At 42.5% G+C, this 16,858-nt stretch overlaps 1 protein-coding gene across 1 annotated transcript in view; it reads left to right on the forward strand.

Annotated features, from left to right (window-relative positions):
- Window positions 1–5,210: 5,210 nt before the first annotated feature.
- The window catches only part of CDH7 (cadherin 7), a 76,226-nt gene continuing 64,578 nt past the window's right edge, over window positions 5,211–16,858 (forward strand). The window contains exons 1-4 of the mRNA XM_047826675.1: window positions 5,211–5,319; window positions 6,035–6,154; window positions 8,548–8,735; window positions 16,229–16,523. Coding sequence (XP_047682631.1) covers window positions 5,211–5,319; window positions 6,035–6,154; window positions 8,548–8,735; window positions 16,229–16,523 — 712 coding nt within the window. The remainder of the gene's footprint in view (window positions 5,320–6,034; window positions 6,155–8,547; window positions 8,736–16,228; window positions 16,524–16,858) is intronic.

Below are 16,858 nucleotides of genomic sequence, written 5' to 3' on the forward strand. Positions count from 1 at the left end.
GTGTGTATTCTCCACTCTTTCTTTCCTCTCTCTCTTCCTGTTCGGCCTTTATTTTCAATTGATCTCTCTGGCTTTTAATTAATGACATTTGGCTTTCTCTGTTTAGCATGCTAATTTGTGTATATGGTTCTTGGATATTGAGTTTTGAAAACTACATTGACTAGTGCTTTTAGGGTAGTATGGTAGATATTTTTCTGAAGTGCCCCTGATGCTGACATTCTGTGCACTAAAAAACGGCTCTTAGAAATTCTAGCCACGTTCTGTGGAGCCCCAGCTTGGTTGCTGAGGCCAATCTTTTCTAAAGAGTGGTGAAACATATGGAAGACTTCTTGGAGAATTTGGAAGAGAGGAGAAAAGGAAAAGGAGGGTTTTCCGGGTTTTGTACTCCAGAGGACTGAATTGACATGGCCTCTAGGGCTCAAAAGGGGGTCAGTGTCTGTTGAGTACAAGTGCCAAGAATGAAATGCCAAAAGGGATACGTGTGGCTTTTCCTTCTCTCTTCCTTCATGGATCATCCAGCTGTAATTTCTCCTTCTCTTTTGTTTGTATTAAGGGAATTAGTAATTATTCTTTATCACATGGGTGTTTGTGAGAAAGAGGTAGATGCCTCAGTCTTTTTCCCACAAAGATTTTGAGACATTTCCTCGACATAAATACAGTTGTGATAAATGCCAGTGAATACACATTTCATTACAAAGCATTTTTCACTGGATTAAAAGCCTGTATAACTGTATTATCACGGTCCAGTTTATAGATAGGAACCCCAGGTATTAGAGTTTTCATTAATGGTGGTAACTATAAATTGCTTACAACATCGGATCACACTGTACTTGTCACAGAAGTTTACTGCCACTCGGTGTGATTGCAATGGAGACTTGATTGTGTAAAGATAATAAAAATAAGATTATCTTAAAAGATGTTCTAGAGAAAATGCATGCTGTGGCAACACTAAACAAAATGCTACCATTTATTGAAGCTTTTGTCATTATGTTTCTTTGAGCAACAGATCATATTCAATGCTTCGTGTGCTCTTTTTACTTTTACTTGGCTTTCCTTGATTTTCATGTTAGATAAATGTGAAATATGGATAATTTTGGCCTGGGATCTGATGGATTTGATCGTAGAAAGCCTTAGGCAGTGTGTTCTTGCTTTGCAAAGCCCCTTGCGTTTCAGAAGGGGGGAGAATGTGGGACAATATAGGAGAGTTCAAAGTAGGAAGTAAGAGACAAAAACCAAAAGGCAGCACATTCTGCCTATTTTAAGATGCATTTTTTTTTCACATTTTGCCCTCAGAAATTGGAGTGTTAGGTAGAATGAATGACATCTTAAATTATAATAGCCAGGTTTCTTTTTTGTGTTGAAATAAAGGATTATGATGCATATTATGGTCATTGGGGTCATACCATTGGAGAAAGCGAATGCTAAGCTGGACATCAGAGTGGAAAGTTGTAGGGAACCTTCCCGTAACCACGAGCCAGAGAACAGTGCCATGAGAGTGGTGTCGTCAGGTGCATGTGGCAGCCAGGTGACGCTGTGTGCTAGAGATGGCAGCAAAGGGGAGGACAGGTGAGAGTCTGCATGTTTTTCATAAAAGTGAATTTCTTTGTTGTTGTCACGTATAAGAACTAATGCAATCCAACTCGGGGCCGTAATAGGCGAAGCAGTGACGAACGGACAGAATTGGCGAACCATTGAGGTGGAATATGGGAAATCGACAAGTAGGGGTTGGGCGAGGACGCGGATGCCTCAGACACAGAACCTGGAAAATTGGGTAGCTGTAAATTCCTGTTTTGACTTACTCATCGCCGGGTTTTTCACCTAGGGGAGGGCAAGAATCCAAGATCTTCTAGGCCATTCGTCTCTTAGGGGGGGAGATGATGGGTGGGTGCCAGCGCAGGATAGATAAGAACGGGTAGAGTAGAGCCTTTGTTGTTGGGAAGATCTCCATCAAATCTGGGACATTGTCGTGTCAGCTTGAGTAAAGCATTTAATTCTGTTAAATCCCAGTTTCCTCCTGTGTAGAACCAGGCCGATCACGCCCACCGCAGACGGCTGGTAAGTGAATTAAAGGCCCCTTTACCACAGTGTCTGGCACGTAATTACACTCAATAAATATTAGTTCTCACTATCAGCTACTTGAATAAGAGAGCTATGAAACAATATGTGGAGCAGGGCGGCTAAGAGGACTGCAAATACAAAGCAAAGAAACGTAAGGTTACAGGAGGGAATCGAGAAGTTATGTTCTTTAACGGGAGTCATAGCATTTTGAGTTAGACTTAGATGAAGCCTGCAGGAAAAAACTTCTGTCGTAACTCCGTGGTCAAATAGGTCCCTTTCACATAGTATCACAGTCCAGAATTAGCTGGCCGTAGTGGTCGCTGTTTTATATTGGGTGTGACAACACACATCCGTTTCATGATGGGACTCTTTATTTACTTCAATCACACGGAGTATAAAAGGAGGGCGATTCAGTTGGCTGCCCCTTCCCCTCGGTCTCCTCCTCCTCCTCCCTCTTCCTCTCCTTTTGGGGTCCACCGCAAAGGAAGTTTTAGTTAATAGGAGCAGCAGAGAAAACAAGGGTGGGGGGATAGCCACCCACAAAGATGCCCTCCAGGAAGGTTTCTCTGTATTAATGTCTCTCAGTAGCAGGCTTCTACCAGGAAATCATTATCGTCACAGTACAGCTTTGTACTCTTTCAGACTGAGATATAATAATACATCTGGACCATGTGTCTATAATATGACAGGATGAAGTACGGGGAAAATGTATAACATTGTAAATCTCAGGGAAAGAAAGAGCAAATGGGTTTTTTTTAGTGTGTATATATTTTAAGTGATACTAATTGAATTTGTGCATATCAGACAAATGATAAATACCATGACTCTTCCCTTTTCAACAGATGTACTTGTCCAAATGGTTGTGTTTAGGTAGCATGTTACTTTCCCATACCCTTTAAAGATACCTTGTGCATGTTGTTGACACAGATCTTTAAATGAAAAACTAATTCTCTTGAATTATTTTAACCAAATTGCAAGCTGTTATACGTACATAGGATGAATTCTCCCAAGTGCCCGGAAATAAATGTCTTAATGTCTTTTTTTTCCCCACGAGCCATTACAAAAGAGACATTTTGAAATTATAGAAAAGAATCTTATAACATAAATCTATGGGATTTTCTGAGGATACAGTAGTCTGAGCGTGTCCTAAAACACTCCCAACTTTCCCAAGGTGGCATAACTACGCAATTCTTACATGTGATCTTGTAGATTCGTTTAAGCTAAGGTATTCTCATACACCTAAAACTTAGGTCTCAATGTCTTGTGCGGTCCCCAGAGTAGACAGCATATGTTAGGAATCTGGATGGATGCCTGTGGGTCACTCGTGTTTACCTAGAGGTGATATGTAGAGTTTTAGGAACGAAAGGGGAGCTTTGAAGACCTCCTAGTTCAATCCATTTTGTAGATGAATGAACTGAAGTTCCAAGAAGGTACCAGTTTAGCGTTGTCCAATGTTAGGGAAGTAACCCGTGGCTCTAGTCGCAGGTTCCCTGATTCTCGTCCTGTGCCGTGGTGCTCCACGCAGACGTGAATCGGTTTCAATAGGCTTCTGATTCACTTTCCCGATTGTGATTGTGCTGCCAAAGAGCTTCTTTCATTCCTTTTCAATCCCAGGCCTGTGAAATAATGGATAGCAGAGTAGAGCTCCAAAATTTAATACCCTTTTTAGGAGAAGGGATAAAGAGTCATAAATGTGGCTGTTAAGAAAGTACTCAGATAACTGACTGCATTTTGAAAATTAGAACGTCTTTGGTTTCAAAGCTCAACGGAACTGCAAAACTCATTTTAGGCAAGGTAATTACTCATCTTCCTTCGCTGCACTTTAGCGGGGAGGAGGGAGGACTCAGCCACCTGTGTGTGTGTGTGCGCACGCGCGTGTGTGCGCATGTGTGTGCGTGCGCACATGCATGCCTGTGTGGGACTGGTGGAGTCCTGCTGGTAATACCAGAACAACCTGTAAACAAAGACAGATAGCTGCGAGCGGTGTCTCCTGGGAAAACCCATGAGGCCTTTCCAGAGTCTGCGACGCAAAGAGCTACTTGAAGATGTCTTGCTCTTGTGTCAACTGGTTATTGACTTGGCTTTATTGCTGCCTGTCCTTCCACCGCGCTCTTCCCCCCTTTTTCTCTTTCCGCGTCTTCCAGCTTTACAAATGTTGTCACATTGGCTTGTGGGAACTTTTATCCTTCGGGCCTTAAACACTGCCCTGGAGATGATCAGCGGAAGGGAGCCGGGGTGTCGTGGCACTGTGGTTGTGGTGGGCCCAAGAGGGCTCCGAAGGAACGTTGTTTTCCTCCTTTATTTCCGAGGGATCTCTTGCTTTAGAGGCAAAAACATGGCTTGGCTCTTCTTAGGGCACCCGAGCTGGAGAAAGGCCCTCTTATTTCTTAAACCCGCTATATTTTAGATGAGGCAATTACATATCCGAGGGAGAGTCCTGTCATGTGAAACCAGTGTATTTTTTCATTTTAGGAAGCTTTTGAGTTCATTGAAATTTCGCCAGGGATTTTTTTTTTTTTGAGGTATGATTTCAAAATCTGCCACCCTTTCAGCAAATTATTGGCTAAGCTCCACAGACGTGCTTCTTTTCTTTTTTTTTCTTTTCTAAATCTACTTAATAAACCTCTTTTTTTCCCCTCTTTCAACGCGATATCATCAGTAAAATGGACGAGCATTTTCCTCAGCTTGTATATTTCTTTCTTCCTTTTAGGCCAACGATTCTTACATTGGGTGTATAATAGCATGACCTGGAGAGCTTCTAAAAATAATTAAAAAATAAATAAAAATAAAAGCCTGGGCCTGTGGACGCGTATTCTGCTTGAACTCTTCTGTAGTACGTCTGGGCATCATACCGCTCGCATGAACAGAAGTCACTCGCTCTGGGTGTGGAGAACAAGCGTGTTGTATGAGGAGAAACACACGCGGACTTAGCTCTGGGCTCACTGAATTAAGGACATTCTGCTTCCTCCTCTGCTCAGATAAAAACACAGTGAGTCCTCCTCTCTCTGGTGACCAGTTCATGCACAGTATGAAGTTTCTAGAAATCAAAGCCGCTGGGAGCCCGGGGGGGGGGGGGGGGGGGGCGGAAATAAGAGTATATCGGGTGTAGACTGAAAGAAGCAAGGAGCGCTCTGTCCAGGGTTGTGTCTTTCATGTATGTGGCTGCCCCGCGGCTTCTTCAGCTGCTGCTGCTGCTTCTGATCTGCAAGTGCACACCTCTCAACAGGTTACGGAAATGCGCTTCTCACTCTCCTGTGCATTGTAGGAGACTGTGTGGGACGCATGAGGACAGATGTCTGCAGGGAGCCGAGCCCCGCCACTCACTAGTTACTGAGTTAGTCTCCTTGGGGGCGTGCTGCAGGTCAGGTCACGGGAAATGGCCTCGGAGACCCAGATTTGCCTCGAGGGTAGTTATTGGAGGGCATTCTTGGAATTAACACTTGGAGGGGGTGGGGGAGGGTTGGACAATGCAGTTGCAACCTACAACTTGGCTGACCTTTAGGGAGCGGTGGAGCTGGAAAGTTTCTTCACAGGGTTCCTGAAGTAGGAGAGAAGGAGGCGCGTTAAAACCCCCCATCACTAGTGTGGATGTGGGATGCCCCCAAGACTGAAGGATTCCCTCTGACGAGGTGGCTCTTTTTGCCAATTTTGCAACTTGTCAACTTTGTAAACGTCTCAAGAGTGGCGATTTTGGGGGCAAGACCTAGTTGAGAAAGGTCAGTCGGCGACACTTCCCGTGTTCACTGATTCGGGAAAGGAGTGGACTCAAGAGGCTGCCGTGACATCCCTTAGAGGCCACCCCTGCCCCGCTAACATCCTTTGCATCGTGTGATCCATTCAGAGCACAGTTCCTAGGGAAACGTGTTACATCTCTTTTCTTGGAGGAATCTATAAGAAGGTTAGTAGGATGAGGTACAGCCTATGTTGTTGCAGCTGATTTTCAGGTTAACACTGACACCCTTTTCCCCTGCCCCAGTCTGGGGTCTTGCACTTCCCCTTACCATCAAAATGGGGCAAGGGAGTCTCAAGAGACACCCGATGCCCAGAGGCGATGCTTGCTCTTTCCCATTGTGTGAGAGAAGTCCACCTCTTCCTGGTGAGCGAGGCCAGTTGCACCTACAGGGATGTTGTTCCTGTGGTAGTGGGAGTTCAGAGACAAGGAGAGAGCATGTTCTAGGAAGTGGAAGGCACACAGTCCTCAGGTGGGGCGGGAGAAGTGAGGGATCACATGGCCGGGTCCACTCGACCCCTTTATTCTCTGGTCCTGTCTATTCTCCCTGCCCCAGGAAGCTCTATGGCATTAGATGGGGGCATTTTTCTCCCGGAGAGAGAGAGTTTTCATAAAGCAAGTGGCGATGGGCTGAGGACGCGAGGATTCCAGGACCTCCAGCAGTTGAGGAAGTGTTTCTGCCCATAGGGTGAAAGTGGGGTGCGGGAGGGGTGCCACACCACAGATGCCTAGACGGATAACCTCTGAGGTCTAATTGAGATCATAAGTATTTTCTTTCTACTATTACTTTCTTTGTTTGATTTATATTTCCAGCCTTTTAATAATAAACAATGGTAGTTGAAACTATTACCTTTTCTGAGCCGACATGGACTATTTCTTTAGGAAAAATATAGTAGACCACCAGAGGCTCCATGGATGCCATTACGTACAGTTCTTGCCCCACCTTGAGTGTTCCCCTTGCCTTTCTGACTCGAACCAATGTAAACGTGTGAAATATAAGCAGGACATTTTGTTATTCTTAGTTTATCTTTCTGGCCCCAGAGGGATGCATGCCGGAAACCTAAGACAATTTCTGCATCTTGAAAAGAAGTCTCACAGGGTATTGGATGAGGACATAAGTATATACTGTGTACTTTTCCCTTGTAACTTTGGTAGAGAAGGGATAGGTCCCTGTTGAGTAAAATGCATAATTAAATCAAGACAGAAAATTTTATTCAATCATCTTATATAGAATAAGTTATACATACAAACTAATTGAAAGTACTGAACTGTTTTAAGCCATGGCATTATTGGTCTAAAGAGGCTGCTATGTGAGTGGTGATATTTATTAGACCAAAAGTTTTCTATCTGGGATGCTGGTTGAAAATCCATATTTTCAACATGCTGGTTGAAAATCCATATTTTCAGTGGTTTCAAGTCAAAGACATTCTGATTCCATAGATTAATAAGGAGCCCAGAAATTGGCATTTTAAACCAACATCTCAGGTAATGCCGATGCAGGAAAGCTACATACTGAACTTCAATAAATAATAACTTCAGCATCCAAACGGTAGGTTAAGATCAGTGAACATTCTGTAGTCTTTTAAAAACAGTTATTTAACCAGATGTTTACAGGATATTGGTTGTAATATATTTACCCTATAAAGACTCTTTCCGCGTATCACATGCCAAAACTATCCTCTATTATAAATTAATGGATCCTGTGTATTACTGTGTGACTATTCCTAAAAAGAAATTTATTCCATCATTAGTCAAGTGCCTTTCTGGAAATCAAGCTCTGCCCTTCATCGTCAGACTATTTCTTAGTAGTCGTCATCTTGTCTCAACTTAAATATCATTTCTTTAAAGAACACTTCCCTGAACCTCTGAACTCCGTTTGATTTTCCTGCCACGTGATTTCTTGGCATTCTGTGGGTGCTTTTTCAATGCAGAAATGCGATTGTTTGTTCGACCTGGTCCCATGCCTGCTGCATTGACAGCCTTTCTCTCCGTGAGCTCATGAAAACAGGCCACTGTTGGCTCTACACTCTAGGCTCCCCTGTGCCTCTTGTCTTCATTCAGACACACGCACACACCTGGCCCATAGGAGATACCCGGGACTCATTTGTAATACATGTTTAATATAGGTGGAGTTTCTAGAGGAAGACAGAAACAGACTGGATTCGGTCTCTGTTTTTCCAGGACAATTCAGCTTAGGCACGAGGACCATGTCAATTGTATCCCTTTAGTTCGTGCGTAACTGCTGAAATGCTACTTCTCACGCGGTAGGCGGTGCTTTTAATAACAGCTAAAGGGATACTTGTGACTTTATAAAGATGCCAGAAAAGAGTCACTAGACGAACATTAAATACTCAGAATATTTGAAAACAAGTGTACCAAATAGATATCACAAATTACAAGTAATGTACATTCTTACTGTGGGTATAAAGTTTAACCATCGGGCCTCCTTACTAAGGTCTTACTAATAAGTGTATGTTGAATGACTACTGCTTACTGGCTGTTCTCTTCTTGGACTAGCTCCTTTCCTCTGTTCACCCTCCTATGCTCATGTTATCTCTGAAATTCTGTTTCTCTGGATCTTTCTCCACATACTGGCCTCCATCAGGTCACATTGGACCTATACTATGCTTGTGTCAGAGTTGATACGATAGTGTGGAGTATTCTCTTTTTAGATTACACGAGTGTCAAAGCTTTCTTCCCCAAATGGAGACTCCAGAATTATATTTCTATTAACTGTTATTGTTTTCATACTTTTGAAGGCACAAGGCAATACCCCTCAGAGGACTTCAGGAAATACTTGGCAAACACGTGCCGTTGCCCGCCGCAGCTTGTACACGAATGTCTTCTCCAAGATGCCATGTGCAAAACATCTGTGCAAGTCTTCAGGCTGGCCTCCGGCAATTGCCCTGTCCCTCCCTGGGGGCTAGCATCCTCGGGTTTTGCTCATGTGAGGACAGGAAGGGAGTTTTGGACTGATGGTTTATTGCCTAGAAGCATTCAAAAGAGCTTTCACATAGGTGTTATCCACTGACCCGGTGCTTCTCAACTGATCCGGAGGGAAGGGCCAAGTTTTTGTTATTTGCAAGCTTAGTGTTTTTTTTTTTTTTTTTTTTTGCAAGCTTAGTGTTTTTTGAAGAACACAGAACATGCTCTATTGTAACCCCCTAATAATTTTGTAACTGTATTAAAAATGAATTATTTAGATATAAAACTCAGCCCTCATTTTTCCATTACTGTTGGGCTCAGCAGACATTAGATTGCTCTGTAAAACAACCCTGGAAATTGCTAAGCTCTTCTACTCATTTTCTGTACTTGCCTCGACTTGGACAGATGGCACCCAGTCCTTGGACCCCGGGTGGAGTAGCACTGCTTTAGCTTCCTGTGACATTTTCTGCTCAAACAGCCCCATTTAGAAAGCAAGATTGAAAATTATCCTCTTGAGCAAAAAGCTTAACGTTTCCAGGGGTTTGCTTTTTATCTGCTTCTGGTTGACTACTTGGAGTTTAGAACTCAGTGAGTAAAGTACTACGGGGGAGCCCCGAAGCAAAGAACATGATGTGCTCACAATTACATTGGACGAGGAGCCGTTTTGATCAGGAGGAGTTTTGATCAGTAACAATTTGACTCAAGGCAGATTTCCTAAGTTGTTTGAAAGTTCTGGATGTGGCCTGGAGACAGCAATCGGAGAGAGGATGAGATGAACGCTGTGGAGGTCTCTTTAGGGAGGCGCATGTAGCTGTGTGGGATAGAAAACACTTTTCTGAGTTATCGTTGGGTCCCTGATGAAAAAGATGCAGCCCTTAATGTGAAGTTCTCAGTAACCACGCCCTAGGCGTAAATGTAGAACCTTTGCAAAGAAAAGGAAGATTCTGCCCCCCCTTCCCCCGCCGCCTTAGGGGATGCAGTTAGTTCTATTGTACCTGTGCTGTGTGGATTTGCAGATAGGGAGAGAAAGTTACATTTTACAGAATACTTCCAAGTGCATTACTTCATTTTATCCTCATTTCAACGTGCAAGGCCAACTGTACCTTTATGGATGCTGGTCTATAACAGATGAATAAACTGTGATTTGGGAGTGATCAAGGGATCACATAAGGGGCAGAGTGGAGATTCAGTGGCCATACTTCTGGCTCCTTTGCAATGGACACCTAACAGTTGTCCCTTTCAGCTACTAAGTAAGTGAACTAAGACCCTAGGAATGTTCATTGCCACTGAATTAGTGTGGACTTTTTCCAAGGGGGAAAAAAAAATCTGAATAGGTCTTCCTTTTTACTTATTGTTGGCTAAAAAAAAAAAAAGATTTTTTTTGTGTGTGTGTGACAATTTTAACCTTCGCTAAGCACTTCCTGGATTGTGTCCCTTTCCTCTATTACTCGATGTGCTGTAATTAATACCTTTACTTTATAAACCGTGCATCTTCATCAAAAGATGCTTCACAAGTAAATTGTGTTCCGTTACCCTGGACCACAACGATACGTATAAATTGGAAATACTTCAACCAGAAAGAAATGGCTCATACACTTGTTTTCATTTATAATATTTCTTCAACAACTTGGTAATTACACGGTATCCAGTGACATGTGGAAAATATCTATTAAAAAGCATAACGAGAAAAGAAAACTCGCATGGAATATGTATATTCAAGAGGCTTTATTTCCACCGGTCATTGTTTAAATCTGTCCTCTATACTTACGACTTCAACCTTGAAAAGTTTAGTGAATCATGTGAGTCCTATCAATATGTAATGTATTTTTAAACTTAAAAAAAAATCTAGGGGGCGCCTGGGTGGCGCAGTCGGTTAAGCGTCCGACTTCAGCCAGGTCACGATCTCGCGGTCCGGGAGTTCGAGCCCTGCGTCAGGCTCTGGGCTGATGGCTCGGAGCCTGGAGCCTGTTTCTGATTCTGTGTCTCCCTCTCTCTCTGCCCCTCCCCCGTTCATGCTCTGTCTCTCTCTGTCCCAAAAATAAATAAACGTTGAAAAAAAAATTAAAAAAAAAATCTAGGAATCTATCATCAGTAAACCAATGCTGGGAAGTTCACCTTAGAAATCCTTTACTAATATTCAATATAAATCATCCACAGATTGCGATCAACTTGCTTCTCCTCCATCATTGCTCTATTTTTGTATACAGGTGTAGTATGAACTTTTATATTGTTGTAATAATACATTTTGCGCTTATTCAAATGTTTGTTACAAGGAACATTGACTATCAACTATAATTATTTCCATCCTCATCACACATAGGTCAGTGAGGATCACAGAGACATTTGTTGACTTTAGTTTTATATTTTAGTGTCAAAGCTTTCATGATAAACACGATCTCTTTTCCAAATAGTTTCATCTTCTGTCTAGATGTACAATTTTTTTTTCATGTGAAAATTTTGTCTGTTACCTTACAAAGCACAGTCCTGATACTAGAACCTCTCCAATAGTTCTACTTCTATATGTGTTCTACTCTAGCCTCTCCAATAGTTGTCACAATTGTTCAGTGAAGTCCAAGTGCAGGTGTTTTTTGCTTCCATTTTGCAAAGGAGGTGACTAAAAGGCAAGATCATTAGTATGATCAAAAAACAAGCAGAATTTAAGCTGTTCATAGAGGGAGGAAAAGTTGATCAACATATTGATTTTTTTTCCCTTCGCCTTTGCTGAATTGAGATTTATGCACCATATTAAGACTCTTCTTTAAGCAGATAGGTTGACAGTTCTACAACCAGATAGCTCGTATCAGGCCCTCTTTGATTAAATAGTTACAAGAAATTTGTCAAAACTGCAGTGCATTGATCTATTTTTAGTTTTGGTCTTTATAATCTTAAATTAAAAATGAAATGGTGTATATGAAGGTGAAGGACATTAAGATTCTTCCATCCAAAGGGATCCAAAGGTCTGTAAAACCCTCTACCAGCACGTATGTGTTTGTGTGTGTGTGTGTGTATGTGTGTGTGTGCGTGTGTGTATGTACTACTGTGTAAGACTTGGGAAACAGGAATAAGAAAGTGTGTCTGGCCCTACAGGGTTCTGTCTCCTGGGGAACATAAATGTGTAAATTTGCAAGTACAAAATAATGTGCCAAATGTTACCATGGGCATACAAGATGAGGTATCTGAGCTCAATCTAGGCAGTTCAGAGGATTAGGGAGAACAGTCCAGAGACACAGGATGTTTTTGTTTAGTTTTTCTTTTTGCCTAATGCTATTAAAACTTAAAAGGATAGAAATTGAGGAAAAACAAGCACTACTCTTTTACAAAGTGGATTATGAATTGACTCCATTTAATACAATGAACTGTTTATTGAGAATGTGGATTTGGTATTTAAAAAGCACCTGGCTCTTAAGGAGTTTATAAATCAAAGGTTGGATATGAGAACAACTACACCAGATTTTCAATATAAAGCAGAATTAAATGCATTCTGCCACAGAAATGCAAACGGCAGGCCATGGGGAAAAGATAGGAAGACTTTTAAGACTTCAGTAAAGGGGATTTTGCATTAAGCTGAGTTGGAGGTCAGTTGATGGAGGTCAGTTGGAGGCAAGATGCTGAAGGATTTGTGTTGAAAAGGATCGTGCTGCCTGCTCTGCATAGCCGGTGTGGTCCTCGTCCGACATACCTGAAACATGGAGTGCCTTCTGAGATGTGATGCAAAAGAGAGACTAAAGAGATAGCATATGGCTACATGGAGCCCCATGCTTAGAGTTTGGGGTAAATCCCTAGACCATGGAGAGCCATTAAAAGTATTTGATGAGGGGTGTGATACAATTCAATATGAATTTTAGGGAGATAATTTCTGACACACAGAAAATGGAGAGTAACTGCAGAGTTTTGTAACTAGTGAAAGAGTTTAAGATTCCAACTTAAGATTATTGTTCTGAAGACTGAGAAGAAAGAGTTGCTCTATTGGAGGTAGTGGGTAGGTATTCTGTCAAGGGAATGATGGAACCATAATGGATTATTAAATCTATTACATTTTAGGGTGCATGTCGTGGGTGCTTTGATTTTCCGGCATGTATGGCTTATGAAGGATCCAGTACGGTGTGATATGTTCTCACATTGTTACCATACACAGTGCTGACATAATGACATAGAGAAAACCCATAATGATTGTACCTCTTTCTCTACTGATTCTTTTGCCTTACCATGATGTAGACCCAGCCAAGGGGTGTGTGCTCCTCACTGTGTTTATTTGAAAAAAAAAATTAATGTAAACATCTACTTTGGAGTCACAACAAATATTTTTAAAGGGATTTAGGAATCCATGCACTAAAGGTGAGCTTTGTGTGGTGATTAATGAATCAAGGTGTTGTTGTTATTGTTTAGATGAATCACAAGATCATGTTTACAAGGGTGTTTGCAAATGAAATAGACATAACATTGTGAAGTTCTACTCTGCCCAAAATATGAGGACAAATATTTGTTTTTGAGCGTGGTTTTCATTTATTGTTAATTCCATTGCCATATGGTGGGACCATGGAATGCTTATCTATTTTTCTGCACAGAGGTTTTTGCTATGGAGAATAGTGCTTTAGTCTGTAATAGTCATTCACAAAGATCACGTGTACCTGTGTGTGTGTGCACGCGCGCATGTGCGTTGACACAGATTTTTTTTTTACCTAAGCATGCCATTAAGTCATTCTGCACTTACAAGTTTTTCTTTGCTGAGGTTTTGTGTGGTTTCTTTGTTTTTGTTTGTTTTTTGTCTTCGTAGTAGAGGAGAATAGTAATTTTTCCCTAATAGCGTGGGTTTCAGTCCACCTCTTAAGATTAGTATTAGCGCACAGTGTTTCACAGAGTAAATGTCTGAATGCATCTGATAATCGGGTAGCCGTCTTAACATTTCAAAGTTGGTCATCCACTTGTAACTACAGATGCTTACACGAACCTTGCAAGGACACCCGGAGCAATTTTCTGCTTGTGAATTCTGGCAGTGATTACAAGCCTAGTGATGCTCCAGAGAGAGGGGTGTGTGTGTGTGTGTGTGTGATGGTGGTAATAATTGTGGGCGGGGCAGGGGTGTAGACATCTGATCCTCTAATGATTAGAGAAACCAGTGATATGAATCATTTTTTCCTTTAAGTTCTTAACGCTGTCGGTTGACCATGAGCTCAGGATTTAATGTGTGTTATGTATTGAAAAGGAATGTGCCTTCTCTCCCTTACCTGGATACCACAGGAGCATCGTACCCCCATGCCATGGAAACAGCAACTAGTTGACAGGAATCAGTTAAATGAATCGTAAGGGCTGGTTCTTCTATACATGGTAGTCCCTAATGAGAGTTAGAGACATGGCAAGCCTTTGATTAAAGACACGACCTGTCTATCCCCTTGAGGGTCTCTGTGGTCATTGGATCATTCTCTGTTGTTTCACACCAAGGTCAGTGGGAGCGTATAGACTCTTCTAATCCTTGGAGGCAGGGATGCGGTGAGGAGGGGATAAAAAAGTAGCCGGGAGAAGTGCGTGGAGCTGTGGGGGTCATTGAGGTGTCAGCAGCTTAAAACAACCTGTTTTCATCCATCATCAGCGCTTGTCTCGGGACTCCAGTTTTTTGGTCTGTGTTACTGAGGGTGGTGGAGCGTTTTGCTCCTCCAGAAGGCCAAGAAAGGAGCCTTCTGCCGAGTTATAGAGTGCGTTGATGGAAACCACTAGAAGCGCTCAACTTCTTTAAGACTTGGGGGTGATCAGGGTGGGGGTTGCATGCACCCCTCTTTCTCTGACTTGTCCTTTGGCTGCAGCTTTTGATGTGTCCACCGCACGGGACAGCAGCTCCTCTCTGGATGCAGGGTCTTATTGCCTAAAGTGGAGGTTGAGCTTTCCAGCAGCCCCCCTCTAACCCCCCCCCCCCCGATTTCATAATCCTGGTCGCAGTATCACCATGTGACCTCAGGCGAGCCACTAAGCCTTTCTTGATCTCAGTGTCCTTATCCGTTACCAGGGAGAGTGAATCCATTCAATGTGAGCGTGAAATGAGTTCCCATGTAGAGAACATTAAGAAGAGTGCTCGACCCCTAGGATGCACTCCGTAATTCAAACTACTGTGATTCCCAGCTTTCCTGAGAGAGAGAGAGAGAGAGAGAGAGAGAGAGAGAGAGAGAGATGGAATAGTAGCCCTGAGGATGACTTCAGAAAATTAAGCAATTCCCCGTATTTCAAGAATGCAGCCTTTCCATATGGTGGGTACACATGCGGTACAGTGACCCCCCAGATAATTCCGCACTGAGCAGGGCTAAATTGTAACTTGCGCCAGTAATTAATTTTTTTGTATGAGTGAGTCCCGAAATAAATTACAGAAACTAAAAGGTGAATCAGCTATTTACGTGTTCTGAAGCAGAGTATAAACACAGCTGTCACAATGTGGTAGATAGAAGAATCGCCTACAGAGACAGTGGTGCAAAAAAGCGATACCTTCGGCACCTACCGCGGCAGTAAGGAAACGTACCACGGGCACACTTCCCTAAGTAGTTTCCCGCATCTTACATTTTTGAGAGGGTGCAAACACAGTTCTGGGCGGCAGTGAGAAGCCTCATTATTTGGTAAATTGGCTGTTTGCATTCATATTAATCGAAGTCCAGATGATAGCGGTTCTAGGGGATGAAAGATTGTGGAGATGACAGATTGGGTCCTGTGTGTTGCGGGTTATGAAGTTCAGGAAAATGTGTAATTATGTCTGAGTTTCCTAAGGTTCTTCTGTTCAACATAATGTTCTGACATACAGTGGGGACGGTTCCGGATATGAAATGCAAATTAGTAGGTGCTGGCCGTGCTGCTGATGCCGGGGTTAATCATGCAAATCTAATGCAGTTCTTGGTATTTCAAGAAAGGTTTGAGCTGAAGTCTCAGGCACATACTGATTTAACATTCCTACTTCAGAGAGCAGTGTAATTTTTTTTTTTTGGCTTCACATTTTGAAATATAGAACAGGATTTGGAGGCGGATTTAGTGCCTGGACATCCATCCATACTTGTTAATCATGAAAGGGGGTGGGAGGGAAAGGGACCCTTAAAGAATGTGGGGATTTCTAAGCAGATTACATATTTTATTAGATCGAAATTTACAAGTGTTCTGTAGCAAGTCCCTTTGCTTGGAATAAGATCAAATCAACCAATTATACATGTTTACTGAATGCTCTGTTCAAAGAAGATGGCCCAAACTGGCAAGGACAGATCAAATAAAAATTAACACCACCACAAGTTCCTAACTTTGGGAATTCTAGGAAAAAAAAATACCTTTGGAAATGAGACTGTTTACAGGAAGAAATGAAATTGTCTTGCTCACAAGTGCAAGCTGACGCATTCTAATAGCCTTTCTGCTGTGCACAATAAGCATCAGCTTATCTTTCCAAGAACAATAAAATTTCATGTACTGCTGCCTGACATAAGAATTATTTTTACCTATCTCCATATCGCTGACGCTCTTGTAAGTTAATCTCATCTCACATGAATTTTTCACCAGCTTCACTCTGATGTTGATAAAGGAGATGGTTCCATCAAATACATCTTGTCAGGCGAAGGGGCAAGTTCCATTTTCATTATTGATGAGAACACGGGGGATATCCATGCTACCAAGAGGCTGGACCGAGAGGAGCAGGCCTACTATACGCTGCGAGCCCAGGCGCTGGACAGGCTCACCAACAAGCCCGTGGAGCCCGAGTCCGAGTTTGTCATCAAGATTCAGGACATCAATGACAACGAGCCCAAGTTCTTGGATGGCCCATACACTGCAGGAGTTCCTGAAATGTCGCCTGTGGGTAAGTCAAGGCATGCTGGTCTTCAGTGTCTGGTCTTAGGGAGTTTGTATTAAAATCATACCATTGGGCAGCTCAGTCGGGTAAGCGTCTGACTTCGACTCAGGTCACGATCTCACAGTTCATGAGTTCGAGCCCCATGTTGGGCTCTTTGCTGACAGCTCTGAGCCTGGAGCGTGCTTCAGATTCTGTGTCTCCCTCTCTCTCTGCCCCTCCCCGACTCAAGCTCTGTGTCTCTATCAAAAATAGATAAGCATGAGAAAAATGAAAGAAAAATCAAATCATTGTAGGTACAGAAAAAAAAATCACATTAGTATTGGTATAGCAGTTTCCAGGGA

This window comes from Prionailurus viverrinus, chromosome D3, assembly GCF_022837055.1.
Source record: "Prionailurus viverrinus isolate Anna chromosome D3, UM_Priviv_1.0, whole genome shotgun sequence".
In the NCBI taxonomy this organism is placed as follows: domain Eukaryota; kingdom Metazoa; phylum Chordata; class Mammalia; order Carnivora; family Felidae; genus Prionailurus; species Prionailurus viverrinus.